Consider the following 13,362-nt stretch of genomic DNA (forward strand, 5'->3'; position numbering starts at 1 on the left):
TACTCATTATGCAGAGGCAAAGCTAAACTTTTCATGACTACTTCAGGTGTAGGGTTTTGCATGAACTGATGATTTTGTGATTTCTATCTTATGTGTGGATTAAATTGTGATTAAGCTTTCGTTTAATTAAACCTTTATGTTTATTTGAATTGACCTTTTCTGGGAATCCTTTTTATTATCAATCAATTGGTTTGTGTCAATTTAAAGTAACTAATCATGTCTGTGTGATTATCCATTGATAGAATTTATAATTGATTCAGTTCATTACATTACCTGAAGCTGAAATGTGGTCACATTTTCTCATATTGATTTCACAAGTTATAACTAAATTGTTTTCTGAAGAGTTTACACATTCAAAACTTTTGAACTGCTTGACATCGTTTGTCCGATTTAGATTTAGTGAAGCGTTTACACTAATTGTTTTTTTGAAGAGTTTACACATTCAAATCATGTGAAGACAACCTTACTTACTAATATTAGTTATAGGTATTCAAGGTTTCTAAATACTTGTTTTTTTATTATAACACAACATCTACATCAATTTCATACTTCAATGTTTGGTAACCATAAAACCCGTCATTAGTAAAATCACAATGCCTTAAAAACATATCATGCTAACGAATGTAATCAAGGTAAAACGCAATTTTCGTCATGCCGATAATTTTTATTACCATAATATCGTGTTTTAAATTAGCAAAGAAAATGACAAGGAATTTGATTGTAAAGGACTAAAGGGCGTCCATATGAATCTTTCTATATTTTATTGTTGAATAAGTTAACCCTAACGGGGCATAATTTGATGGAAATAGGTCACAAAATCATGATGGTATGATTCACAAGCAAAAGTTGAATTGATATGTTGCCCATAATACAAATTTATAATATATGTATAATAAGAAATGTATCATTTAAAAATATTCATATAAATAACAAAGTATAAATAGAGTAGAAGGTAATTAATTGATAACGGAAAATTTTCAAGGCAAATAAATCGAAACACAAAAAAATTGTGAAGTAGATAAATCTAAGCCAAAAGTCATAAAGGCTTCTTTCTCTTAAAGTGATGAAGTGTGAGCACAACGTAAGGATAACCTGAAAAGGTTATCAATGATAATCAAACCTTTTCAAGCATATTTCTAACTTGTTGAGACTCGTTTACAAACAATTAATTTAAATAATATATTTAATAAACAATCAAAATACTTAAACAATATACATATCATACGCTTTTAACACAAAGTAGAATTTACAACAATTTAAAAATATTAGTAACTATTTGTTTGGCTGACATTATTTGTTTTGTTTAGTTTTTAATTTACACGAGTTTTCTAAAAAGGTAACATATATATATATATATATATATATATATATATATATATATATATTTTTAATAAAACATATTTTGTTAAAATTTATAGATACAAGGAAACCAAAATCATTGGGATTTTTTAAATTTTAAATTTTGTGAAATTTTTTAAAACTAATTTTAGATTCTTTTGTTAAAAATATATCTTTACTAATTTTATATTATATTATCTAATAAATAAATAAATAAATAATCAATATATTTGTGTTAGTGATATAATTATACACCTTATAAAAAAGTGGTATAAATATTATATTCATAAAATCATTATGTATTTAAGAGTTCAATTGAGAATCATAACCGTTATAATAATCACACTCAAATCGACCAATTTACCCACAACGGACTACAAGACTTTCATAGTATATTCAAATTGTAATAGATATTATTATTATTAAATAAAATGGTAAAAGCAAGGCTGGAAAATGAAAATCCATACCAGTGCTTGGATCACTTTTTCTTCAGTCGGTGTCTTATCTTCACTTACCACTACACTTAACACCACATGGACACTCATCACCACCTCCTCCACATCGCCGCCGTGCTCCTCCTCTTTCCGGGCACGTCCTCAATCGGAGTGAACTACGGTCAAATCGCCAACAACCTCCCTTCACCAGACAAAGCAGTCTCCTTGGTCAAATCCATCGGCGCCACCAAAGTCAAACTCTACGACGCCAACCCCAACATCCTCAAATCCTTCGCCAACTCCGGCATCGAGTTCACCGTCGGAATCGGCAACGAGTACCTGTCCAACCTCCAAGACGTATCCGCCGCCGACACCTGGATCCAATGCAACGTCAAACCCTACCTCCCTGCTACCAAGATCACCTCCATCGCCATCGGCAACGAGGTGCTCACGTCTAACGACACCTCACTCGCCGGGTGCTTGCTTCCGGCGATGCAGAGTATCCACACCGCCTTGGTTAACTCAAAACTGGACAAGCAGGTAACCGTCACCACCTCGCATTCACTCGCCGTTCTTGAAACCTCATACCCGCCCTCCGCCGGTGCCTTCCGCTCGGATCTGAACGGCGACATGTCTCCGATCCTCGACTTCCTTGCGAAGACATGCTCGCCGTTTCTGATTAACGCCTATCCGTTCTTCGCCTACGAACGGAACTCCGACGACGACGTGTCGCTGGACTACGTTCTGTTTCAACCTAACGCCGGCAACAATTTCCACTACGACAACATGTTATTCGCTCAGATTGAGGCCGTACACGCAGCGCTTGACAAACTAGGGCACAAGGAGCTGCCGATTCAAATATCCGAGACCGGATGGCCGTCGAAAGGAGACGATGATGAGATCGGAGCCTCGAGGGAGAATGCGAAGAAGTACAACGGGAATCTGTTGAAGATTGTGAAACGGAATAACGGAACGCCTGCCATGCCGGATTATGATTTGAATATATTCGTTTTCGCGCTGTTTAATGAGAATTTGAAGCCTGGACCCACCTCAGAAAGGAATTATGGTTTGTTTAAGCTCCGGCTTATGACCTAGGGTTTGGAGGGAGTTCAGGCGGAGGTAGTTCGGGTGGAGGGAGCTCGGGCGGCCATAATAATAACTCTGGAACGTTTTCGCCACCGTTAATGTTCCCGCCACAGACTCCAGGCGTCGATGGGTATATGCCAATTGCGTCTGCGGTACGTTTGTTAATGTTAGTTATTAATGAATATTTAGAAAATTGAAGCTTTATTTGTTTTGCAGGGAAGATTTAATATCAGAATCATCAGCATGATATTGTTGTCGGCGGTGGGGTGGATTCCATTGTTGTGAAAAGTTTTTAATTATTTGTTTATTGTACAATCAGCATCATTAAAATTGAAATAAGGAGGAAGAGTCAGTTGAACATGTATTTAATGTAATATATTAGTAATTTATAATGGTATATTAGCATGCTTATTATTTTTGTCATTTAATTGGTCATAATTTGATAATAAGAGAAAGGATGAGTATGTTAAAGTTAAGGATGATGGATATGGATTTGGAACACGTGGCATCCAAAGCTTGTATTCGTTTGGGAGCATGTTTGGATTTTAACAGAGAGGGGTCCCTTTCTCACACGCACACACATACATGACTATAATTACTTTTAGAAAAAGTTAAAAGATGTAGCATGTTTGGATGTCTTTGAAAGTGGATGTATCGGAGATGCATAAGGTTTTGAATGAATAATCACTCATACGTCTAACAAATATATTATGTTTTAACCGAGTGGTATAACATGATTAATAAGCATATCATGTTTAGAAAGTATATGCGGGAAGAATGTTGAGGTGGATATGTGGTTATATAATGCTAAATCAGATAAAAAATGAGTTTCTTGGCGGAATGTTATGAGTATCTAGCATATCAAATACAATAAAGAATGAGAGATTAAGCTGGTTTGGGCATGTGAAGAGTTATAGAGCAGTTAGAACCCTCATCATGAGGGAAGCCAAATTGACTTGGATGTGTGGATTAGCCAGGATTACTAGAGTTACGCCTCTTTAAGGAACATGACTTAGTTCGTGAAAAAAGATAAATGTTAGGCGAACTTAAAATGTGATTGTCTTCTTGTATTGATGTAGAGGTGTTGCTTTTGATATTATATTTCTTTATATGTTCCGTGTCACTTTTTCTTTACTTCCTTTTTTTACTGGTAGCTTTCTGCTTATATATCTTTAGCTCGGTTTATTGTTTGTTTTAAAGCCAAGGGCTTATGAGAAGCAATATTTCTATCCAAAATGATAGAGGTAATGTTTGCAAAAATCCCACGCTTCCCAATACCCTACCAATAATTTCTTTAATGGTTGTTGATTATAAAATTTTAAATTGATTTAAACACGTTTAGCTCGTTTCTAAGTATGTCCAGGTTACGTTTGTAATGTGCACATTAATATATTTTATTTTAGCAACTAGTAAACATAAAAGAAATCATCTAGCACAAGTATAACATTCACAACATAAAAAAAAAAAAAAAAAAAAAAGGTTAGAAATATTATACCAAGCACCCATCTAAACCACCTTTAGGCAAACACAAGTACAAGCTCTATTTAAACATCATTCACACTAACTATTACTACTCATTTATCCTACTTCCAAATATTAAACAGAAAAAAAACTACAACACAACATACCCTTTCTCCTAACCATTTACCATTAGAAGGGCATTTTTATACTTCCAACGCCGTTATGACGTCCCCGTTTCATCTGAGCTGGCAGACGCCTCGTTTGGACCCGATGTTCTCCCATCTTGCATCTCTTCATCACTGTATGCACTCTCTTCACTGGAATCAGAAGACGACTCGTTTTCATCACTCACAACATCCGCTTGACGTCTCCTTCTAACATCCTTAATTGCTCTTCCTTGCAACGCAAGTCGCCTATGTTTCCTTGCTCTGCGCTTCCCCTTCGGGTAGTCATTGCTATCGATGTCCTTTGTGTTTCTGTCTGTGCTGTAATCCTCTTCTGATTCGGGATTCGCCACGTCAGCATCAGACTTCCGCCTTTTCCTACCAGCATTTGTCTACAACAAAGGTATTATAAAAATGAGAATATTTATAAAGAAATAATAATAATGAGAATGACACAAAATTGTGTAAACAGCTTGTTTCTATAAAAAAACGTAGGCCTGTAAACGAACCGAACATTCTGTTAAGTGTGTGACGAGAAGTTCATTTATGTTTGTTCAACAAATGAACAAACATGAATTAAAGTTATTGTTCATTTAGTTCAACAAACAAAAATGAATGCATGTCACACTCGTTCATTTATGTTTGTTTACATAAACGAACACTCATTCAAATTTATTTGTGCCAGTTAGTTCATTTAAACGTTCGCTCATTTACATTCATTTGTACATTTACTTAATTAACAAACCGACATTAGCAATTTTTTTGTGTTCATTTAGTTAAACGAACAAACACTAACACATGTCACACTCATTCATTTTAACGTTCACTCACTTAAATTAATCTACGCCTGTTCATTCATTTAAATGTTTGACCATTTAAATTCATGTATCCGTTTCGTTTATTTAAACAAACAAAGACGAACAAGAGTTTTTGTTCATTTAGGTAAACGAACGAACAAGGACACATATCACGTCCGTTCAACGTGCACTCATTTAAATTTTTTGAGTATGTTCGCTCATTTAACGTCCGTCAATTTAAATTCACTAATGTCCGTTTCTTTATTTATGTTCGTCATATTTATCAAAGGCGCTAGGTGCACTCAAGGCGCACAGGCCTCGCCTAGAGCCGAGGCGCAAAAAGAGTGAGGGCCTAAGAAAAAAAAGTGCACTTAAATTAAAAAATTAAAATGTATTAATATATTATGCCTTAGAAAAATAATACTATTCTTCATATAAAATAAACAAAAGCTATTGTATAGCATTTATTATCATCTAATTAGTACCAAAAGTTCTAAAAGAGTCAAGATTCAAATGTAATTCCAGAACTTATATATCAAACTGTTCAAAGTAAAGTACCAAACGTTCAAAATTTATAAACCAAAACGTTCAAAACATGAAACTAAAAGTTCATAAAGTAGTAAATAGTAAATGTTCAGATGATCACTGTTCTTGATCCGTCATCAATACAATGGAGGTGTCATTAACTTCAAAAAGCAAGGGCCTAGGAACTAGAGGCGCAAAAATTGGGCCTTGCTTGGAAAATGAGCCTAGGTGCAAGAAGCCAAGAAGCGAGGACTTTTAATAACTATGGCGTTCGTTAGTTTAGGTTTGTTTAACTTTGTTTATATTCACTTAAATTTCTTGAACCCATTACAATTTGGTCTAGTTTTATATAATTAAAATTACCACCCATTAGAATTTAGTCTGTTTTTAATTTTTAGGCCCAACAAATTGACATTCACGTTCACATTTAATTGGTAGTCAATCAGTTACGTTAGTTCATGTTCGTTTGTCTACGTTCGTGAACCATTCTTTAATACTACTAAAGATCGAATGAACATGAACATAAACAAACACATACCCATTCATTTTCTTAACGAACAAACATGAACAATAAAACCGTGTTCGTTTAACTGTTCGTGTTCGGTCGTTTGCTCGACTAAAGTCAAACAAACATCCCACGTCCGTGTTCCTTCAATTCGTTTAGAGGCTTAATAGAATATATACCTTAGGACCACGGTCGACCAATCTGGACCATTCGCTTCGGTTCCTCAAGCAATCCAGAACTGCTTGCGAGTGGCTCGAATACGCATAACGCTCACCATTATGCTTACGCAAATTAGGCCAGTGCTGACATAGGACAAAAAAATTGCCAAAAATATTAACTATTAAACCGTAAAACAATCAAAAAAAATAAAAAAAATAAATGCATATTCCATTTAGAACTATACCGGTAAAACCGCATTGCAGAGATCTTCATACGCCATCCGCTTACCTTTACTCATAATTTCAGCAATCAAACCTTAAAGTGGAAAACAACAAAAAATAAATAAATAAATACATGTGACGGTTAGTTCCAAAACACAGTCCGGAACTAGATTTAAGTTAAATAAACATACCTGGTAACGTGCGATGAGTGGGACCAGTTTCTTCATCAGAAGCGCTTTGCGGTGTGTTTTCATTAGCTTCATTAGATGAGGACGGACCACTGCTCACAGATTTTGCTGAACCGTTTTTCACATTCTCGTGATGCTTCCTTGAGTTAGTTACCTTTTTGGTTACATCAAACTCGCGCGAGTTGCTGGATCCGTTATTTGATGATTCCTTGTTTTTCTTTCGTGACACCTGTTAAAAGTTCCCATATTTAGATCACGTGCGCGATAAAATTAATATCTAAAGTAAGTAATAAAGCTTACCAAGCCAGTATCTTTCCCTACAGAAGACGATGTCCGTTTCATTAACGTGCTGGTTGTAGGTGTAGTAGATGCTAGCTGAGGTAAGCTGCCAGCTTGGCGCATACGTGGCACCCGTGGTACTCTTGGAGAACTATTCAATTCTTGATGAAGAAGTAGCGCAAGCTGCAGAAAAACACATAGAATTCATACCTTGATGTATTTCAACTTTTGGAACTTTCAAATTATTAAAACTTTTACCTCTTCGTCACTTAGGGCTGCAGCTGAGCTGGCAGTGTGAGGCAGATGAGTCTTTGGTGCAGGTTGTCTATTTATCTGACTCGTTTTTTCACCTTTTACTGATAAATCTGAAGTGCCTTTGTTTTGTTCATGTGCACCGCTCTCACTTCGTGACGAGTTTGCTGAGTCAGCAGATGAATCTTTCAAATCAGATGAGTTCTTCTTGGGAACATGAGCATGTGACAAAGATGACCTGCTCAAATGCGATGATTTTGGGATAGATGTAGACGATGATTTTGGAATGTCTTTCACTAATTTCTTATCCCCATTTTTCAGTAATTCACTAGAAGCATTATTATTAGTATTATCTTTTTTACTCTTACCACTACTATCAGAAGCTACTTTCTGCTTGCCATCTGTGTTGAAATACTTTGCCTTATCAGAAATGGACGGTTTTGAAGAAGATTTCACAACAGTCACTTTATGTGATTTTGATTGGCCTTCTGAAGATACCCTAATGGAACTTTCTGAACTCTTCATTTGAGCCTTGGGCTGGGTGGGCCCACAAGAAGGTTCATCTCCTTTACTATCAACATTTTGAACCTTTTGTGACACAGATAATACGGCTTCTTTCTTCATTTCAATACTTGCAGACGCAGAATCATCTTTCTTAGAACTATCTACCTTTAAATCAATATTAGCGGAATTCTGATGATTGATTTCTACTGATTTTATTTCAATTGTTGCATTGAGTTCACTACTTAGGGCTGAGTCAGCCTTGTCAAGATTGTTTTTATTGGACCTAGTTCCATTACTTCTACTGTACGTTCTTCCATTGTTATTCGCGTCATCAACTGCATCATGGCCAGCCTAAAAAAGGTAGTTTAAACCATGTTACACATAAATGCACTTCAACAACAACGTTAAATATAAACCAAACTTAATAAACTTCTATCTATAAGAAAAAGTGCAGATAATGCTCTAAATTGTGACAGACGCATAGTTATCAAAAGCATGGCTCTTGCCGCCTAGGCGATTTTTCAGACGAGTTGGTGTTCCACCGACTTCCAAAAATAAAGGCTCAATTCTGGGAGATGAATTGGTTTTTGATCTTTTTTTTTTTTAATTCTTTTTATTTATCTTGATTATATTTGTTTATCACTTAGCCCATTTAAAAGATTTACCTAAAAATAATCCGATTAACTTAATTAACTCAAACCTCGATCGACAATCTATGATTAACATAATTAACAAAAATGCATGTTTATTTGTTGATTTTTACAATGATTTGACAATTTTGTTATGCATAGCATGTCTGTTAGTTGATTTTATTAGCAGTGCTCATGTAAATCATACTAACTGTTATTATGTAAAGCAGCAATGTAAAACGCGCACGTTAACATCATACCTTTCTATCCTCATTTTCTATTGATACATGCAGAATCCACATGTCAGTACGATTACATTAAGGTGTTCGTTTAGTTGAATCGTTTCCAGGTTAAACTTAATAAATTTGAAGATTCATGCATTGTATTAAACATAACAATGATGAATACTTTTATGAATAATTGAATACTTTATGAACCTTTTGTTTTCAAGTATGAACATTTTGGTTTTGGTATTTGAGATGATTTTGGTACTTTAAGTAGAAGTTTATGGCATTAGCATATCTTGGTACTTGAAAAAAAGTGTTATAATCCATTACATAATATTATTTATTTTATTTTTTATTGAAGTGCAGTTTTTTTATCCTAAGGCCACCGCTTTTTTTGCGCCTTGCGCCTAGGCCCCCGGAAAAGCCTATGCGCCTAACGCATTTGATACACAGATAAAAAAGCATCTGTGTTGTGTTTAAACTAGTCTTAATGTTTATTAAGCTGGTTATAGTTAATGATAATTAAGATCATGCATTTACAAAAATGAGTTGCATAATACATTGTTACATACCTCATGTTCCATGGTTATAGTATCTGTATGATTGTGTATTAATGATGATAGCATGCCATCCCCTGTTTGATTACAAATCTCAATACTTGAAGGAACTTGATTTCCATCATTTTCTTCCATTTGTTTTGCTTCTCTTGATGGATTTATTCTACAATCATCAATAGATACATTCTCCAACGGGTCGCTATTGTCAAGGAAATCACCTGATTTATGATTTGTTTCTAATTCTGCCCTTAAACTTTCATGTTTATGACTTTGCATATCAGACTTCAAAACCTTAACACCTTTGCCTTCATTTGATTCTGATCTCTTTGCATCACTTGATGCAGTGGCCACTAGTATAATAGCATAAAAAAGTGTATTATTAAAACTTTCTAACTATTATTCAACGTATGCAATCATACACATATCAAAACTAAGCAACATAAAAGTCATAACAATACCTGAATCAGATGCATGATTGCTCGTCTTCTTAGAACCTTCATCTTTTTCCATAGATTTGCGTTTTTTCTTCCTGTTTTTGTCACCTGTATGAATCACAATTGGTTTCATTAAACTCTTCTCTTTCCTCAAACCACTCTGCTGGCGTCTACCGTCACCATTTCCAACTTCTTGCTTCTTCGAATCAGTACTCGGTGGGCCCATATCCAACGCAAGCAACCCATTAACCTGACTTTTTAACCCACCAAGACCATTCTCCTTTGACAAGGAAAACAATGTGTCAGCACCATTACTATCATGAATCTCAACTTCTTTATTATTGCCATCATCATCACGTTTATTATCCCAACACGGGAACTCCCTATACTGATATTTAAACTTTTTCGGAACATAACCTGTGCACTTCCAAAGCTGCGGGCTGAAAACCGATGACACCCCATTAAACAACGCGGTATCACCACCTGGAACACCGTGCACGTGCACCTTTTCCTCCAAAGGAATCTCCGAACAAACCTGAAACGGATTCTGAGGAGGAAAACTTATCGGATAAGGATTCTCCAACCTCAACGTTTTTGTGGGCAATTCCACCAGCAACTGCGCAACCTCGGTCTCCTCACTCTCTTTCCTAAGCTTCTTACTCTTGCACTTATCACAAGCAAACAATTTCTCGCTCTTGACATATCTCGAACACCTGGTGTGCACCCAAACACCACATTCATCACAGTCAACCATCTCCTCCCCATCATCAAAATCAACACCGCAAACACAATCGACGACCCACGACTCGTCCCCCCAGTCATCCGGCGTGTCGGATATCGTCGGGAGACGATGCGATCGGCTTTTCATCGGAAAAAGCCCTAATTCTAAACAAACCCTAAAAGGCTAAAATCCAAAACCACTAACCAGACCTAAAAACCAATCAAAACCCACTAACCCATAACCCGATTCGTCAATTACAGTAAACCCAGATACAAATTTCCTAACTCTTGCACCAAGCAAGTGAATTTATATGAGATTAGGGTTTCAAGAAAGATGAAAACAAGGAGGAATTGAAGAATTTGCACCTTGAGATGAGCAGCTGAAGAAGGATTGAAGAATAAGTAGTGATAGATTGTTGTTTATCTGAAGGTGGGTGTCTCTGTGGACGTGAAACTAGCCGGAATGAAATGAAGATGATAATAATAATAATAATAATAATAATAATAATAATAATAATAATAATAATAATAATGAACCGATTTGGAGGTGGGTTGTTAAAAATAATGGGCCTTAATGTGTTTCTTTAACTTATTAGGCCCAATCTATTTGTCGTTTTATACTCTTTTATTTTATTTTAAATATAATAAATATACTAGTTTTATAACCGATATAATTGAACTATATAAATTAAATAATTAACTTTATAAAAAGAACTATATTTTATCATATTAAATGGTTTTATAGGTTCAAATTATATTTACTAATGAAATATTCATATGAATGTGTGGTGTATTCTTATGTAATTTTTTCATAATCACAAAGATGACGCACCTAGTGCTTTTATAAGTTGTATTATATTTTTTAATGCAATAAAGATTTCTAGCAAAAAACAATAAAATGTTTCATTATGAATGACATAGAAAAAAAACATCATACATAAAATTAACATGAATAAAACTCGTTTTCCTATTACATTTTCGAAAGAGATGGATGAAACTTTATGGATCCATGGAGGTTGAATGAATATTTGAGAATAATATTATTCATTCAAAAATTCTTTGTCTTTATCATCTTAGACTTTCAAATATCATTTGTTGAATTTTGACACATTCCTTTCCTACACTAAAGAGTGTATATAAATGATTTAATAAAAAAAGGTAGATCAAATATTTGATTATATTGACATAAATACACGTATATTTTTAATACGTATAATTTAGGTAATTGGTTATTTGATTAAAAGAATGTTTTGATTACACTGCATAAGTATGTTTTCATTAAAAATAGATAAATAGTTTGAGTGGGAATTTAGGCTAGGAATGAATTTGTAAGTGGCATGTGTCCCTTGTTATTTTTTATTAGACAGATAGATAGATGGTTGGATGTGAACCATCATGTTTAATTAGTTGAAGTTTGTATGTCATATTAGGTTAATTGGAACATATAAGACTAGGATTGAGATAACACAAAAAATAACGGGACCGGGTATCTTTCGATCTCTTATTAATAATCCATTAAAAAGTAAAAATTAAAAATTTTTCTTTATTTTCTAAAATATATATGAATAGGCCATATGGATGTTTTACCCATACTTAACTGTCATCATTGAATAGTATATGGTCAGTACAGGCCACGCCCTAAAAACGCCTTCAATCATCAAAACGGCTAAAACGGGCTACCATAATTCGACCACTACACATATTCACATGCCTGTTTAGTATGGAACCAGCCCAGAAACACTCATACATATTTCAAAAATTTCAGACTTTTTTTTTTTTTTTTTTTTTTTTTTATGAGACATGGATTATAACTAGGTCATGGTGTGAATCAACACTTTAGGAGTTTAGCCTTGCATTAGGCTAAAACTATAAAAATAAAATAGCTAGGAAGTAAAGAATTGTACCTGAAATATGAAGGACTTTAAAACTTCAAAGATTTTTATTATCGAAGAAAATATTTTACAAGTGAAAGAGAGGGTTTTTGATCAGTGGTTTTCTGATCTCTGCCCATTACCAAAACCTACTACTCCTTTTATAATGGGAGTTCTATAAAACAAACAAAAGAACAACAGTAAAAGTAATAATTATACATCAATTATCTGGACAATTGTGTCCAAAAGAGATTCCATTTGTCTGGGCAGCTGGCTTTAATTATTGTACCACTACCCAACTTTTTGAATTATTGATTCTCCTTTAATCAGACGCATGTGATCTGGGACCCATAATTTCGTCCTCATCGTCAATTGATTCAATTATTTTCTTCTTTAACTTTTCCAATTTTGTTTTGGCCTTTATTGTGACCTCATCCATGACATCATCTTCTGGATTTTGAGAATAACCTGCTAACATTGTATCGTCTTCTTCTTCTTGATTAGAAGATGGATTTGAAGAGTATTGTGATGAAGATTGCCCTGGTTGGAAGTTTTTTATTAAATCTTCTTCCATGGCTGCAAAGTATTTTTCCAGTAAATCTTTTCTGGAAAGATCCTTTCCTTCTTTAATTGATATTTTCCTAGCAATTTGTTGAAATGGGCTAGGAGATTCTCTTTGAGATTGAACCTGAATTTGTTTTTGGTACAGGTCCAGAGTTGATTCAATTTGATCAATGGTCTCTTGACCTTCTATGACTCCTTCTTTATTTTTTGAAGTCAATTTTTTCCAAAATTTTGTATAGAAAATTCTTCTTAAACATGGAATATTTTGAGTGGTATGACCAACTTCTGAAGACCATCTCCATATCCATGGAATTCCAAATTCCATAAAGAAAAATAGAGAAGGCATTCCTTCAATTAACTCATTATTATGAGTAGCTTCGATTATTCTGGGAGATAATTCAACCCATTTATTATAGTATCCTTTAAAGGATTCTGGTAAAATTTTTA

At 34.4% G+C, this 13,362-nt stretch overlaps 1 protein-coding gene and 1 pseudogene across 2 annotated transcripts; one reads left to right on the forward strand and one right to left on the reverse strand.

Annotated features, from left to right (window-relative positions):
* The first annotated feature begins 1,871 nt into the window (after nucleotides 1–1,871).
* LOC143630020 (glucan endo-1,3-beta-glucosidase 11-like) lies at nucleotides 1,872–3,203 on the forward strand (annotated as a pseudogene). Its single transcript, XR_013153078.1, has 2 exons — nucleotides 1,872–3,010; nucleotides 3,075–3,203. The product of XR_013153078.1 is annotated as a glucan endo-1,3-beta-glucosidase 11-like (transcript).
* Nucleotides 3,204–4,369: 1,166 nt separating this feature from the next.
* On the reverse strand, nucleotides 4,370–10,939 carry LOC143630033 (uncharacterized). Its single transcript, XM_077099144.1, has 8 exons — nucleotides 9,785–10,939; nucleotides 9,342–9,676; nucleotides 7,416–8,264; nucleotides 7,179–7,340; nucleotides 6,882–7,107; nucleotides 6,714–6,784; nucleotides 6,490–6,612; nucleotides 4,370–4,875 (listed from the first exon to the last, which is right to left on the reverse strand). The coding sequence occupies exons 1-8, from the start codon at nucleotides 10,626–10,628 to the stop codon at nucleotides 4,540–4,542; spliced, it is 2,946 nt and encodes a 981-aa protein (XP_076955259.1). The 5' UTR covers nucleotides 10,629–10,939; the 3' UTR covers nucleotides 4,370–4,539.
* Between the last annotated feature and the right edge of the window lie 2,423 nt (nucleotides 10,940–13,362).

Source organism: Bidens hawaiensis, unplaced genomic scaffold (genome assembly GCF_021521415.1).
Source record: "Bidens hawaiensis isolate Kalapana, Puna unplaced genomic scaffold, B.hawaiensis_p1.1 tig00005510_1, whole genome shotgun sequence".
Taxonomy (NCBI): Eukaryota; Viridiplantae; Streptophyta; class Magnoliopsida; order Asterales; family Asteraceae; genus Bidens; species Bidens hawaiensis.